The sequence below is a fragment of the Hylobates moloch genome, unplaced genomic scaffold, assembly GCF_009828535.3.
Source record: "Hylobates moloch isolate HMO894 unplaced genomic scaffold, HMol_V3 SCAFFOLD_25, whole genome shotgun sequence".
NCBI lineage: Eukaryota > Metazoa > Chordata > Mammalia > Primates > Hylobatidae > Hylobates > Hylobates moloch.
Window position 1 is genome coordinate 304,782 of NW_026652300.1, and position 15,926 is coordinate 320,707.

The 15,926-nt window shown below is 42.8% G+C and overlaps 1 protein-coding gene across 1 annotated transcript in view; it reads left to right on the forward strand.

Moving 5' to 3' along the window:
• Window positions 1-1,854: 1,854 nt before the first annotated feature.
• LOC131380654 (uncharacterized) overlaps window positions 1,855-15,926 on the forward strand; it is a 30,201-nt gene continuing 16,129 nt past the window's right edge. Inside the window, exon 1 of the mRNA XM_058434440.1 lies at window positions 1,855-2,351. Coding sequence (XP_058290423.1) covers window positions 1,855-2,351 — 497 coding nt within the window. The remainder of the gene's footprint in view (window positions 2,352-15,926) is intronic.

Consider the following 15,926-nt stretch of genomic DNA (forward strand, 5'->3'; position numbering starts at 1 on the left):
ACAAGCAGGTCAGCAGTCTATGCAGAGTATACAGGAAGGTTCACAGATCTGTGAAGCCTCCTGGCGAATATGAGGTTACAACAAACGTTTCACAGTGTTAATTCTGTTGAGGCTTTGGGTAAAGCTCAGCATACTTTTGCCTTGAGTTAAAAACAGGGCTTTATTCTTTGAATTCTACCTGAATTCCTCTTGGCTGGTGAAGTTCACATGTACTACGACTGGGTTTGTTAATGTCTCAGATCCATACAGCAGGTTCTCAAACGCTCATGCACTTGTGTTAAAATGTAGATTCTCACTGGGCAGGGGGAGAGTGGAGCCACTGCTTCTACATTCACAAGTGGCTCCCAGGTGGTCTCTGGAGCTGGTCACCCTTAGCAGCCAGGCCACTTGGCAGATCTTCTGTGCCTCTACACTGTTGACAGCGGAGGTAATTTATTTTGGTTGCATAGGACATTCCTGTGCACTGCAGAAAGTTTAGCACTACTCCTGGTCAGGACCCTACTGAATGCCGGTGACCCCATCCCTTCATGCCAGCTGTGACATCCAAAATGTCTCCCGACATCTCCATTGGAGGATGCTCTTAGGGCGGCTAAACCCTGCATAGTGGAGAATCGCTACCATGTAGGATGATCCCATCAAGACGCGCCCTCAGTAACAACCAGGCTATTTTGCAGACAACAGAACTGAGGCTGTGTTGGGGATTCACTCAGGATGGTGGCAGAAATGTTACTGGGAAATATTAGGGAGAGTTACAGGGAACAGTCACAAACCTCTTTCGAAGGCCGAAAGGTTACATAGCTTGTAATAATTGAACAGGCTGAAGGCAGCCGGTCCTCACCTTACAGCATTAGTCATAAGGGATAATAGAGGCTTCCCAGTTAAGTCTGTTTACCCTACCTCCATTAATTAACCTTTGAGCCAGATGGCTTTCTTAGGGCGAGGTCCACTAGGGAGATTGCCTGTAATGGTATTTACCTTAGACCTCGGTACTTGAGCTGTAATCATTCCTAGAACTACTCTCTTAACCATGTTAATTATCCACAAGTGTGTTTACTTAAAGCTTGTGTTGTTAATTGTATACGAAATAAAAGCCTGGAGTGCCAGCTGCTCAGGGCCGCCGCAATGACAAACCTCTCTTGGTGTACAGGCGGTCGGGCACTCAGCTGGACAGGCAAAGGAGAATACCTTTCTGTCAGCGTACGTTTCATTCATACATCGTTTGGGTCAGGGTCTGCGGCCAGATACCCGCAGCTAATGCCCTCAAGTGTGAGGTGCAACACCTCAAGTCTGGGCACCGCTCAAGGTTGCAAGCCTGGGTAACAGAAGAGAGGACCGAGGTCCGGCCCCACCGCGCTCTGTGTAGAGGACGCAAAGCCCCGCGTCCGCCCGGTGGTCCAAAGGGACCGCGCCTAAGTGCCCCGGTCCCACACATAGGACGACCGGAATCAGGTACTGGGCCGCACAGACGCCGCGACCACTCACCACCCGCCGACAGTTGCCACGCCCGCCCAGGACCGCCCTCACGGAGGCGGTGGCCACAGACTACCCATCCAGAAGAAGTCCTTCCATGTCAAAGATGAGGTGGGTGAAGGCCTGCGGCTGGGGCAAGCGCGGGGACACAGGCCTGTTGCGGCCTTCTCCGTAAGGGTGAGGCCGAGGAAGAAGTGCGCGCGCACCCTCCTCCCCGCGCACGCGCACTCACACTCAAGGCGTCTTCGCGCGTCCTTGGCCGCTCTGTTTATGCGCATCTGGAGGCTCCTCTATCTGCTTCCAGCCTGCGCGACACAAGCTGCGTAGTGCCGCTTCGCGCACGCGCACCTCGGGCTTTAGCCGGGTGGCAGCCACAGACCTTGGATGCCGTGCGAGCGGGCGCGATGCTTTTACGTCTGTTCCTTCTCACTTCACACCGGAATCGGTCCAAGCTACTCAGCCAGCGACCGCGCAGAGCCGAGGCCCTCGCCAGGGGGCAAATTGACTGCTCGAATTTGGATCAAGGGTGTGAAGGAGAATGGAGGGACCATGCAAGGGGCTGTTGACTGGGGAGAGGGGGTTGAAGATGCTCAGGGAGGCATCCTGCGAGCCATCAGGTTGCAGACAAATGGCATTCGTCACGGAGTTCCCTGGGGGGTTCGCCCAAGCCTGGAACGCCAGCCCCTGGACCGTGAGTGGGTTTCTGCCTTCCTTGCCTGCCCGCCTCCCAGTTGTCCGGACTGGTACAGGGACAGCGGCCACGCATGCGCAGTGTGCGCAGACGATCCACAATCTCTGCCGCAGGGCAAAGCCAAGCTGCGCAAGGAGGATGTTGAAATAATACTAATCGTCAACATGTCTGGCTGGTTATCCTTTCTTAGGTATTTGTCTTTTGGGATACTCTGACTTTTCTTCATTTTAAACTGTTCAAATGTAACCTAACAGCTTTTATTTCTCTCTCTCCTTTTAGCCATCGTTGGAAAATATTTTTGTGTCCCTGTTTATATTTCGTGTTCCTTTATATTGTATATTCACATTTAAGGACAAGGATTGGACCTTTTGCGAAGCGGAAATAAGAGAACTTTAAGACTTTGGAAATGTGGTCTGGCGCGGTGGCTCATGCCTGTAATCTCAGTATTTTGAGAAGCTGAGACGGGCGCATCACTTGAGGTCGGGAGTTCAAGAGCAGCCTGGTTAACATGGTGAAACCCCGTGTCTACTAAAAATACAAAAATTAGCCGGATGTGATGGCACGGTCCTGTAATCCCAGCTACTCAGGAGGCTGAGGCAGGAGAGTCGCTTCAACCTGGGAGGCAGAGGTTGCAGTGAGCTGAGATTGTGCCATTGCACTCCAGCCTGGGTGACAGAGCAAGACTCCGCCTCAAAAAAAAAAAAAAATCAGTGGCTCAAACCTGTAATTCCAGCTCTTAGGGAGGTGGAGGTGGGGGTTGGGAAGTAGCTTGAGCCCAGAAGTTTAAGACATGCCTAGGCACTATAGCGAGACCCTATTATCCACAAGCAGGGATAAAGACAAAAAACAGGTGTAAAAACATTAGGGTATATTTCTAGTTTAGTGCCTACGTGGTGGACGGGAGTATGCCTGGATTCAGCAAGAACACTTATCACCTGTGATAGACAAAAGTGTCCCTGTGTCTGTTTCTTCCTGGGTAAAAATGGAGGTGATACAGGAGGTGAGGCAGGTCAAGCCCTTAGTACTAATGCATAGTATACAGTCAATAAAATTATGTGTTTTTAGAGCTGATACTATAAGAAAGCTTCCCCTTTTAATGCAATCTTGATTTCCCTTTGAGGACTCTTGATTACAGAGAAGGCAATTTATGAGCAAATTCGGAAGGGACTTGTGACTCAAATGCAGTCATTCATAGTTTCTATATTAGTTTGCTATAGCTTCCATAGTAATGTACCACAAACTAAGTGACCTAAACAGCAGACATATATTGTCTTACAGATTTGGAGGCCAGAAGTCCCAGATCAAGATGTCAGCAGGCTTAATTCCTTTTGCGGTTGTGAGGAAAGGGCTTATTCCAGGCCTCTCTCCTCACCTTGATCGTGGCTTTCCTTTCCCTGTAACTTGTCCTCTCATCTTCCCTCTGTGTGTATCTCTGTGTCCAAATTTTCGCCTTTTGACAGAACACCAGTCTTACTGGCCTAAGGACTGCCTTAATGACTACATTTTAATTTTATTTCCTCTGACAAGAACCTGTTTCCAAATAAGGTCTCATTCTGAAGTAGTGGGGGAAGAGGACTCCAACATATCTTTTTATGGAACACAATTCCACAGTAGATGCATTCCACACACATTGCTATGGTATCTATAGTAATTCCCACCTAGAGTCAAGAAATCTGCCTCCCAGTTTCTTTCCATTCTCTGGAAACAAAAGGATGCACACATAATCATAATTATGATTTTTTTTGTATCATAACCATGTCACATTTCTGTTTGGTCAATAAGTTCAAAAAGTATTTTTCAAAGAGGAAAAAGGCCCCAGTGCCATTTGATGAAATGACAAGGCCTCACAGCAGTTGTGGAAGAGACTTTGGAAACCTTATGTACTTCAGCTCTCCACAGATGTGAAAACATGGTTCACATCATTTTTTTATCAGTTTTACATTCTATGTTTTCTAGTAACTTGCCCTTGCATAACATGGAAGACTTCTCTGCTTAAAAAAACAAAATGTGTTAATATTTCTCTGTCACAAGCAAGACTGGAAAAGAATGATATTTTCTTCTAATGATGTGGTATGTACACATACAAGTTAGCTTTTAGCTTTTCATAATTCTCCAACAGCCAAAGATGGACAGCTTCTATGCAGATGGGGATGCTGCATTTCCTTCCATGAATTATAGTTTTTTTTTTTGTACAATTGTGTTTTCCCCATGGGACAATAATTTGCTTTTCCTAACAACTGTAAGATACAATAGAAATAATCCAGTAAACTACAGTATGGTGGCATCAAAAGCGCATTAACAACTGATGGAACATATAAATAGATGGTCTTCTTTCACACAAGATACAAACTTACACATGCCATTCATTGTGTTTATTTTTATGCCATCCTGTATGAAGTCTTTAGCTTATTTCAACTTTCTTAGTTTGCACTCCTGGTTCCTGTGTCTCTGTGCTTTTGTTATATATTGTATTTGGTTTCCACTTTGCTATATCTGTTTTCTGTGAGCCCCTTTTTCCCCATTCTTCACTTTACTTTTCTGAGTTACACATCTTTCCCAGCATAGATGAAACGTGATAAGTTGGACTAGAGACCATCTTTTTCAGTGGCTGTCCACTGTCCACTTTTCTTGATGATGCTGAAAGACCAGAAAGCTCTGACTTCTGTCTGATGAGAGCTCAATTTGAGCTCCTCATTGCAGATTTACCTGCCATCTTCCCCTGTATAGTTGGCTTTGCAATGATAACCTAAGGAGTTTTTTGCTTCAGAGACACTAAATTTTCTCACCTTTTCCTGTTGATGGTTTCCTCCAAGCCCAGTGTGCTCTGGAAGGCAGCCTGACATAGGTGGCTGAATTCACCACTCCTGGCTTTGTACTCTAGGATATATCTGGTACTTTTGTGGGGTAGGTCATTATTTTTGAATGCCTTCACCATCAGACTACAATCTGGCTCTGAGCGAGAGGAACAGTTTGCTTCTCCGCAGTGGTGGACAACAGATAGGATCTGAACTGGCAGTGTCAGCATTCCCTGGAAGCTCGCTAGAAATGCAGAATCCCAGCCACTACCCCCAGAGCAACTGATTCAGCATCTGCCTTTCAACAAGGGCATCCAATGGTCTGGAGCATTGACCCCCTCCTGGGGTATACCAGCTACTTAATTGTGGGGAGGGGGCTTATGAGAATTTCTACTTAAGATTACGATTTTAATATAAAAAAGTAGCAAATATGTTAAGCTTTACTAATATTTATTTTATTTTTGGAGTTAGGGTCTTGCTCTGTTGTCCAGGCTGAAGTGAAGTGGTGCATGATCTCGGCTTGCTGCAAACCCCTCCTCTTTGGTTGAAGTGATCCTCCCACCTCAGCCTCCGGAGCAGCTGGTACCAGAGGTGCCTGCCACTATGCCCAGCTAATTTTTGTATATTTGTTAGTAGAGGCCATGTTAGCCAGGCTGGTCTCAAACTCCTAACCTCAAGTGATCCACCCACCTCGACCCCCCAGAAGTGCTGGAATTACAGGTGCAAACCACTGCACCCAGCCCTAACATTTAATATTTGTGTGAACACTGGTCAATGTTCTTGTATCCTGGTCTTTCCTCCAGGTATTCTTGCAGGGAGGAGGGAAGACATTATTGCTGTCGACCATTTTATTTGATTTCAGCATAATGCAATGTACATATTAAGGTAAAGTGTATTTACAGCTTATATTATTTAACTTTTAAACCAACTCTCAAAAAATGGATGGACAGATTAAAGACATACCTATGAAAATAATAAAATGTAGCTTCCAATTAATAAAAAGAAAGTAGAAATTCCAGCAGCAGCTTTATAGCCTTCACCAATGATTAAAAATCATGTTTTGTAATATCCATAATGTTAATGCCTAAGTAGACAAACACTACTCTAAAATAGCACATATGAAGGGAGGATGTGCGCTTCAGAAATGTGGGAAAGTGAGGCATGTGTTCAGATCCTAACATGCATTAGAATTTCCTCTGTCCTCCCAGGATTCTCACTGACTAGACATGACTGGCCATCTGAGAGAGGGGCTCAGGCTTCATCACACCCCACCCTTTATCATTGTATTGTTCCAGGATTTAGGGTTCCTGACTCCAAACAATTCCCTCCTCGCTTGCCCCTCTCTCCCTTTCTCCTTCCTTCCCTTCTTTTCCTCCTTTCTTCCTGTCTTGTTTTCTGTCCTCCTCTTAGACTCCCTCCCTTTCTCCTTCCCTCTCTTTCTCCTTCCCTCTCTTTCTCCTTCCCTCCCTTTCTTTCCCCCTCTCTTCCTTTGTCTTCTTTCCTGTCCTCCTCCTTGACTCCCTCCTTTCCTTTCCCCTTCTCTGTTTCCCTGCCTTCCTTGATGCTCTCCTCCTCTACTTTCCCGCTCTCCTTTCTTCTGTTCCTCCTCGTCTCTTTCTCTGTCTTCCTTCCTGACCTCCTCCTCAACTCCCTTTCTCTCTTGCCTCCCTTCCTTTCCTCCTTCTCTCTTTCCCTATTGTCCTTCCTTTCCTCCTTCTCAACTCCCTTACTGAATTTTACCCTGTAAATTTATTCTGCTTTTCAAATGTGTTTTGTGTCACAGTTACTTGGAAAAGTCCCACAGCCTTACTGAATGATTGCTTCAAGAAAGTCAGTGGTTGAGGCATCCTTCTGTCCTTCTCTCTTTTCCTGTCTTTCTTCCTTCCTGTCCTCCTCCTTGACTCCCTCCATCTCTGCTTCCTTCCCTTCCTTTCCTCCTTCTCTCTTTTCCTGTCTTCCTGTCCTCCTCCTAAACTGTCTCCCCCTCTTCTGCCCTCCCTCCCTCTTTTCCTTTTTTTCTTTCCCTCCTGATGTTTCCTCTGGCATAGCCACCTCCCTCCAGGACCTGTGAGGGGTCCCTGTGCCCATAATGGATACAACTGGGGACGCCAGCATCTTGGGCTTCTTCAGTGTCTTGCACCACATCCACAAGGAGGGGCGCCCACTGGCCCTCCCCACTAAAGCTTCTCTCCTTGAGTGGAATCACAGCTGGAGCTCACCATGCAGAGTGCTGAGTGCCATCTCTAATGTGCACCTTGCATCGTCACTGCTTCTTAATAAAACACATGCTCACCTGCAAGCCTCTTAGTCCTGTCACATCTTCTGCAAGTTGCTTGGTGCTCTGATCACTTTTCAGAAGTGTTCACAAAGTCCATGTGCTGAGAGTCTGAGATGAAACAGTGATTAGCTGTTCATGATTGAAACTGGCTCGTTTCATAACAACAATTGTAATAGCCACCAGCCCTCATATAATTAGTATATACTCACAACTTTATAAATGATCTCTTATTTCATTGGCTCAGCAACTTTGCAAGGTAAACAGTGGAGTGCTTCTTCTTACAGAAATAAAGAAATGGAGCTTGAGGAAGGTCGGGTACCTTGCCGCAAGTCATATAACTAAAAACAATCAGGGTGCAGAGTTGAACCTCCATTAGTCTTCCTTTCTCAAAAAGAGCCAAAAGGCAAAAACTATTACTATGTTTTCTATGTGTTTTCAAAATTTCTTACATGGTAAGTAATTAATACCACATGTGAATAGATAATATCAAAATCAAATACAAGTATGAATGTCCAAATAAAGGGAGTAAAAACAATAAGGAGAAGGAAGCTTCAAAAAATAAACAAGAAACATTTGTTTTCTGAAATTCTGATATCAGTGTGGCATGTCAGTGATAACATGGTCCCGCCAGTCATTTGTAGAATTGAAAGTTTTTGGCTTTATTTTACTTCCATTCAACTCCTGTGCTACCTGGTGCAAGCTAACATCTGGAGAGAACAGAAAACTGGTTGCACAGCCACTCCTTCAGCTTCCCCAGGTTATCACATTAACCTGGAAAATGTGCTGAATAGGTCCTTGCTTCTTCAATCCACAAGCCATGTGTTCACTTGAAACTCCCATTTCTGTGGTCAGTGATGGTCTTCCCATTTTTTTTTAACACAATTCCCAAACTTACTCAACAGAGAACATCACACGTGCTCTTAAAAAAGAAAGTAGTGTCTCCCTCAAACGCATATTAGAAATGCCAGACTGCTGTTAGGCATAGGATCCATTGTGATTTAAATTCTGCCTCACCCACTGACTTTCTTGAAGCAATCATTCAGTAAGGCTGTGGGACTTTTCCAAGTAACTGTGACACAAAACACATTTGAAAAGCAGAATAAATTTACAGGGTAAAATTCAGAGAATGAGAATCTTAGGTACTTCCAATAGTTAAGATTTTTAAAATCTTAAAGGAAACAGGACGTTTGTATATATGTACACACGTAAATACATTATATAACCTATATAAATAATATATTCGTGTGTGTGATTTTTAAAAAGAGGAAATGCCTTCATATATAACTTACATATGTTTAGTTTGTATATATTTGCAAATTTACATATTGTTATATTAAAAATAATGCAAGTGCATGTCATTAACATAGTTAAGAAGAAAGATGATTACAATAGGTTCTCATTTAACATTGGTAGGTTTTTGGAAACTGTGACTTCAAGCAAAGTTGTACATAACAAAACCAATTTTTCCCTCTTCAATTTTATAACAAAATAATATTGAATGAAACAACCTGCTGTATATTGGTCTTCTTAAAATTGCAATTTCTGAGAATTGGCCAGGTGTGGAAGCTCACACTTGTAATCCCATCACTTTGGGAGGCCAAGGAAGGTGGATTGCTTGAGCTCAGGAGTTCAAGACCAGCCTGGGTAACATGATGAAACCCCATCTCTACCAAAAAATACAAAAATTAGCCAGGTGTGATGGCATGCACCTGTAGTCCCAGCTGCTTTCCAGGATGAGGTGTGAGGATCACTTAACCCTGGGAGGCCAAGGCTGCAATGAGCTCTGGTCATGCCCCTGGACTCCAGTCTGGGAGCCATAGAGAGACCCTATCTCAAAAGAAAAAAACAGAAAAGAAAAAAGTTCTGAGAATCTATTGACGTTAAGTGAGGACTTATTTTACTTATGATTTAAATATATTTAATACTTTTTTACACACACATATAGATACATGCATGTGTGGATTTTTTTTTTTATTTTTAGCTGGTTTTTGTTTCTTTGGAAGTATGTGTGGTTTTAACAAACTTAAGATGAAAGCTCTTTATATATAATATATGTATGTTTTTTTTAACCTGTTTAATTTTGTTCTTTTGTGGGTGCATTTTAATTGAATATGTTTATTTGATTGTGGTTGTATTAACATAAAATGATAACATTTGGAAAGCATCTATTTCAAGTCAATTTCCACATTGAAACAACTCTGAAAGAATCTTAGAGGCAATCAGTTTCGATGACTCCTTCCTTCTGTAGTAAACTTGGATACCAGTTAAAGAAGGTAATTTACCAGGACTTGGGTTTTGATTTAATAATACAGCTATAGCTTGAAACATAGAAATGCAATATAGCAAGGAAAAGGCTGTGATTAAACCTGTTCCTGAAGAATGGGAAGGGAATGATAATTCAAAACCACAAATAGGCCGACTGTGGTGGTTCACGCCTGTAATCCTAGTACTTAGGGAGGCTGAGGTGGGTGGATTGCCTGAGCTCTGGAGTTCGAGACCAGCCTGGGCAACATTGTGAAACCCTGTCTCTACTAAAAACACAAAAATAGTTAGCCAGGCATGGTGGCATTTGCCTGTAGTTCCAGCTACTTGGAAAACTGAGGTAGAAGAATTGCTTGAACCCAGGAGGTGGAGGTTGCAGTGAGCTGAGACTGTGCCACTGCACTCCAGTCTGGGCAAGAGAGTGAGACTATGTCTCAAGAAAAAAAAAATATAACGAGGGTCCCCAAATGAGAGATTTGAGAGCACATTTGGTTTTTTAATGTTTCTAGACTTTATGAAAGTGACAAATGGCTTGGAGGAGAATAGTTGAGCCCATTGTGAATGTATACAGAGCTCACCGCAGATTATTTTTTGCAGCTGTGGATGATGCAATAAAGAGACTATAAGCTGGATTCTGGGGCTCCAGTCCTATTCCTTCTGCATGGCTAAGAGGAGAACCCTTCTGTGAGCACCGTGTTGCTCTCATCCCACTTGCCTGATGTGCATTGAGATTCTTGTTCCTTGATTCAGGGCCCTAATTATCAAGCCTAGAAATTTGCTCATGCAATTGCTGCATGTCCAGTCTTTAAGAATGAGTCTTTGCTTGTTAATCTCTGATTGCAATTGCCCTTCTTCAGTGTGACTCCAGGATTTTCTACTAACAGTCTCTCTACTGAGCTCTTTCTAGGGAGAGGCCTAAGTACAAAGAATGCCCAGTGTTAGCTAGTGGATTCCTGTGCGATGCCTATGATGGTTGACAGAGTTATAGGAATGTCCAACATCAGGTAGGTTCAACTCTGAAGAATTTCATTAAGTATCTATGCAGATTCATACACCGAAGTCTGTGTTTTTCATGATCTTAAAGTACCATGGTTTTCATAGCTCTGTAAAGTAAAATCTTTTCACTTCTGCCCTCTCAAAAGCCAAAGGAAGCATCTATTTCTTTTTGCCAGGCAACATGCACTGGGACGTTATACTAATCAGTAAAGGGTTACTGATTAGAGGGGCCTGGGATTTGTACTTCTGCCTGCCTTACTGGTGAGAATTCTGGTGTCACAAGTGATTAAGCACTTTTTGGAGGTCGCACAGCTAGTGGGTGCTAGAATCAGAATGCCATGTCTGTCTGACTCCAATGTCCCTGAACCACATATTAAGAGAAATTATTCTGGGGAATATTTATGGTAACAGGATATTCAGGATATTTCATCACAGCATCATCAAACAATATGCAAAAAAAATGGCATCCTGTAAGAATTTTCCATGTAGATAGCTGGGAACCCTATGGATCTCTGGCCTCAAGTTAGAAGAGAAGTGGGACTTATGAAGAGGTTTCTCTGGCATTGTATCCTTACCTCTTCCGCAGCGGATTTAGGTTTTCTTTTTCCTTGTTTCCTAAATGAAACAAAGACAAGTGACATGGCATGCATTCTCTTGGCCTCAGTCCAGTATGGAGGATTCATTGACACCCCTGAGAGAGGTTGATATTTGATTGTGCATCTGCTGGAGGCACAAGGGGCTGGCATCTGATCCCTGTCTGATATACTCCAGGGACTTCTGAGTTCACGGGCTAGGGGTATTTGTTCATTTAGCTTTCACTTCCAGAGTACTTCAAACTAATACGCATGACCAGATAACTTTAATGATTGGATGAGACCAGCAGGAGGAAAACTTCTTGCCATTTGGACTATTGGCTTACAAAATCTGCTGGGATGAGGAAGAGACCCTGTCAGAGAGGCACCACTGGAAAATTAGTTGGAGGGACAGAAGATACCACCAGCCTCTCAGGAGTCGCAGATGGGGGCTATCCAGCTTGCTGGCTTCCAGGAACTTAAGACAATGCCTTTTAGGATGGCCTAAAATGTTCTCATGTCATACCAGTGACAGAAGAACTTTATGTTACTTTTTGCCTTCCTTTCTTGCTACTCTTCAGGTAGGGAGATGTGTAACCACAGCAGGGCGAATGAGGGAGGAGGACAGTTGAGAAAGCCAGTTGCTTCCCTGTATGTGCCCTCCATTTCAAGACCACAAAAAGCATGCCTTAGCTGAGGGCAGGGTAGGGAAGAAAGGTAGTCTTATCTTGGAATTAAAACTGCCAAGATTTAGTATTGCACTCGACATTTAATTTTGTCACCTGAGGGAGCTGACAAGCTCCATAAATTCCCCCAGCTACCCAAGATTAATAACTTTATACTGAAAGGAAGTAAATATATATATGTATATACACACACACTTTAAGGCAGGGTCTCGCTGTGTCACCCAGTTTAGAGTGCAGTGGCACAATCATGGCTCCCTGCAGTGTCAAACTCCTGAGCTCAAGTGATTTTCCCACTTCAGCCTCCCAATAGTTGGGACCATAGGCATGTGCCACCATTTTTAGCTAAATTTTTTGAGAGATGGTGTCTCGCTATGTTGGCTAGGCTGGTCTTAAACCCCTGGCCTCAGGCAATCCTTCCACCTTGGCCTCCCAAAGAGCTAGGATTACAAGTGTGAACCACCATGCCCAGAAACAACAGAGACTTTTTATTCTGATTGGTATACTTGAGCCAGTTCAGGAACATCTGATGCATATATATAGAGAGAAGAGATTTTTTGTATAGTACATTAATTAATTCTGTTAACACAAAGCACATAAACAAAATCAGAATGTTCTTCCTCATAGTTTTGCCCTTTCCACTGATTGATTGATCAACTGGTTGCTACCGAAGCTTCAGTACTGAGACATGCTATCTCTCTGTTTAGTGATGCTGCCGGTACTGAGATATGCCGTCTCTCTGTTCAATGATGCTGCCATTGGTGTTTGTTGGACAATATTTCATTGAACCTAATTTGGAGGAAAAGATGTTTAGCTGTAGATACAATGAAGGGAATGCCAGCTCCTTCCAACCTCCTGTATTCCTGCTGCTGCATCGTGGGCAGCAGGGATATTGCCTGCATTGGCTGAGTTCATCGGTTTTCCCCTTACTGTTGCCTTTGATTTTGTCCTTTGGCATAGGTTGCTCTCTCCACTCCAAAAACATATTCCAGGGCTAAATTCCTGCAAAATTCTTTTAGTTCTAAATGACCTCAAGTAAAACATTCCCCTTTCCTTTCCTAACAAACTTCTCATGAAAGTGATACTAGCTTTCTCTAGTCCTTCTCATGAAATTGGTAACTGTCATTCTCTAGTCCTTCTGATGAAAGTGGTAACTAGCTTTCTCTATTTCTTCTCCTCTGGTTATTTTCATAATCATTGGATCTCCTGCATGGTACAGGTATTCAGACTCAGGTCTTTGATTTCAAAACTAACTGGCAATAGAACAGCAGGAAATGTCAAATATGTCCCCACTTGTTAAAAAGTCATTTCTTGACAACCATTAGGCATCTGAGATTAGTTGTCAATCTACTGTCAGTGATTGAGTGTATCTAACAGGTTCAAAATACTGACTCTAAGAACTCATAGAAACAATAGTACAGTGGCAGTTACCAGGGGCAGAGGGTGCAGGTGGAAGAATGGGGAAATGTTAGTTAAAGGGTACAAAGTTTCAGTTAGCAGAAATACGTTCAGGAGATACATTGTTCAACATGGTGACTGAAGTTAATAGTAATGCATTGTATACTTAAAATGTAAGGGAGCAGAGCTTTAATGTTCTTAATCACAAAAACTGAGAAGTATATAAGGTGCTGGATATGTTAATTGATTTGATATAATCATTCTACATTGTATGCATATAAAGCACAGTCTTGAGATTATAATTACTAAAGGGTGTTCCTCATCCTCTACAGCAGTGGTCCCCAACCTTTGGGACCAGTTTTGTCAAAGACAATTTCTCCCTGGACCTGTGGTGAGGGGGTATGGTTTTATAATGATTTTAATGCATTACATTTATTGTGCACTTTATTTCTATTATTATATTATAATACATAATAAAATACAACTCACCAAAATGTAGCTGAGCTTCTTTTCCTACAACCACAGATGGTGCCATCTGGGGGTGATGGGAGACCATGATAGATCATCAGGCATTAGATTCTCATAAAGAGCACACAGCCTAGATCCCTCACATGTGCAGTTCATAATACGGGTCATGCTCCTGTGAGAATCTCATGCTGCCACGGACCTGACAGGAGACAGAGCTCAAGTGATAACAAGAGTGATGGGGAGTGGCTGTAAATATAGATGATGCTTCACTCCTTCACCCACTGCTCACCTCCTGCTGTGCAGCTAGGTTCTTAACAGGCCACGGACCAGTACCATCCCAGGGATCCCTGCTCCACAGAGTCAGCATACAGGTGGATACAGCCTTTACTCTCACATTCTCCAAAGCTCGCAGGCAAAAATTGGGCATTGACTGTCCCAAGGTTACTTCTGCCTGTAAAATTAGGTGTTAATTTAATGAATGTTACTACCATTGTGGGGGGAGTGGTAATCAAACATTAGGTAATTTATAAAAATAATCACCTGAGAGAGCTGACAAGCTCCATAAATTCTCCCAGCTACCCAAGATTAATAACGTTATACTGAAAGGAAGTAATTATGAATTTGTCTCCAAATCACTTTTTTAAAATCCACACTCCAAAAATTGAAAAACTGTCCTCATAAGTCAGACACCACTTATCAACTTGCTTGCAGCATGGAAAACTCAGAGCTGCCGCTCTTTGATGGCATGCTTCTAAATGCAATAATTAATCCTGCTGTCTTAAGGATTAATCCTGCTGTCTTAAGGAAGGCCATTTTTTTTTTTTTTTTTTTTGAAAAGGAGTCTCGCTCTGTCACCCAGTCCAGAGTACAGTGGCATGATCTCGGCTCACTGCAAGCTCCACCTCCTGGGTTCACGCCATTCTCCTGCCTCAGCCTCCCGAGTAGCTGGGATTACAGGCGCCCACCACCACGTCTGGCTAATTTTTTTAATATTTTTAGTAGAGACGGGCTTTCACCATGTTAGCTAGGATGGTCTCGATCTCCTGACCTCGTGATCTGCCCACCTTGGCCTCCCAAAGTGCTGGGATTACAGTCCTGAGACACCACACCCGGCAGGAAGGCAATGTTTAATGCCCATTAAGCGAACCCTTCTTATTTTGGTAGGCAGGGGCTGCTATGTCTGCTCACCAAAAAAGATGGATGCTATTCAATAGTAAAGTAACAAATTAATGCTTAACCACTTATGCTTTTTTAAAGTTGTGTACACATTTATGGATTCAATAAAATATCATTTTTCAATGGAATTGTTAGAACCCTAAATCTCAGTGTTATACAATATACCCGTGTAAAAAACCTGCACATGTACCCAGTTAATCTAAAATTTAAAAAGATAAGAATAAAGTATTGCTTGGTAGCCTAAAATGTTAAAAATACAAATACCAATCTGCCAACTGTCAGATCCTGGAGACATCAAATCAAAACTTGTTTGTTAAACCTGTCATTATGAACACCTGGGTTAATAAAGGAAGAGCAGGGCAAGACACATAAAGGGTGAAGAATAACAGATACTGTTTTAGAGCCTCTTGTGAAGGTAACTGTAAGGTGTCAGGAGAATCACCCTCAGAGCGTCGGAAGTGACTCTGCAAAGGACTCCTGGGGTGTGCTGGTCCAGGTCTCACAGTGAACTGGCCTGTCACAGCCCATGTGCATGCTAACATCACCTAGAGGCAGTGGGTTTCAGGTTGTTTACTGACTTAGCTCTGGCCTTGAAAACCTGGCAGCAGTTTCAGGAGTCTCCTGCTGGAGGCTGAGATGAAGCGTATTTGTTCTATGGGTTGATGCTGTGGGTATGCCTTTGAAAAACAAACAAACAAAAAAACGATGATAAAGCTGGGTGTGGTGGCTCATGCCTATAATTCTAGCACTTTGAGAGGCTGAGGTGGGTGGATCCCTTGAGCCTAGGAGTTGGAGACCAGCCTGGGCAATATGATGAAAACGAAATATATATATATAATTTATATATATAAATATATATAATTTATATATATTTGTATAAATTTTGTATAAATTATATATTTGTATAAATTATATATATTTGTATATATAGTATATAACTATATATATAATTTGTATAAATTATATATAAATTATATTTATATATATACTCTACTCTAATTATATATATATATATATATAATTATATATATATAATTAACCAAGTGTGATGGCAGCTACTTGGGAGGCTATTAGCCAAGTGTTGTCCCAGCTACTTGGGAGGCTAAGGCAGGAGGATTGATTGAGACCTGTAGGGAG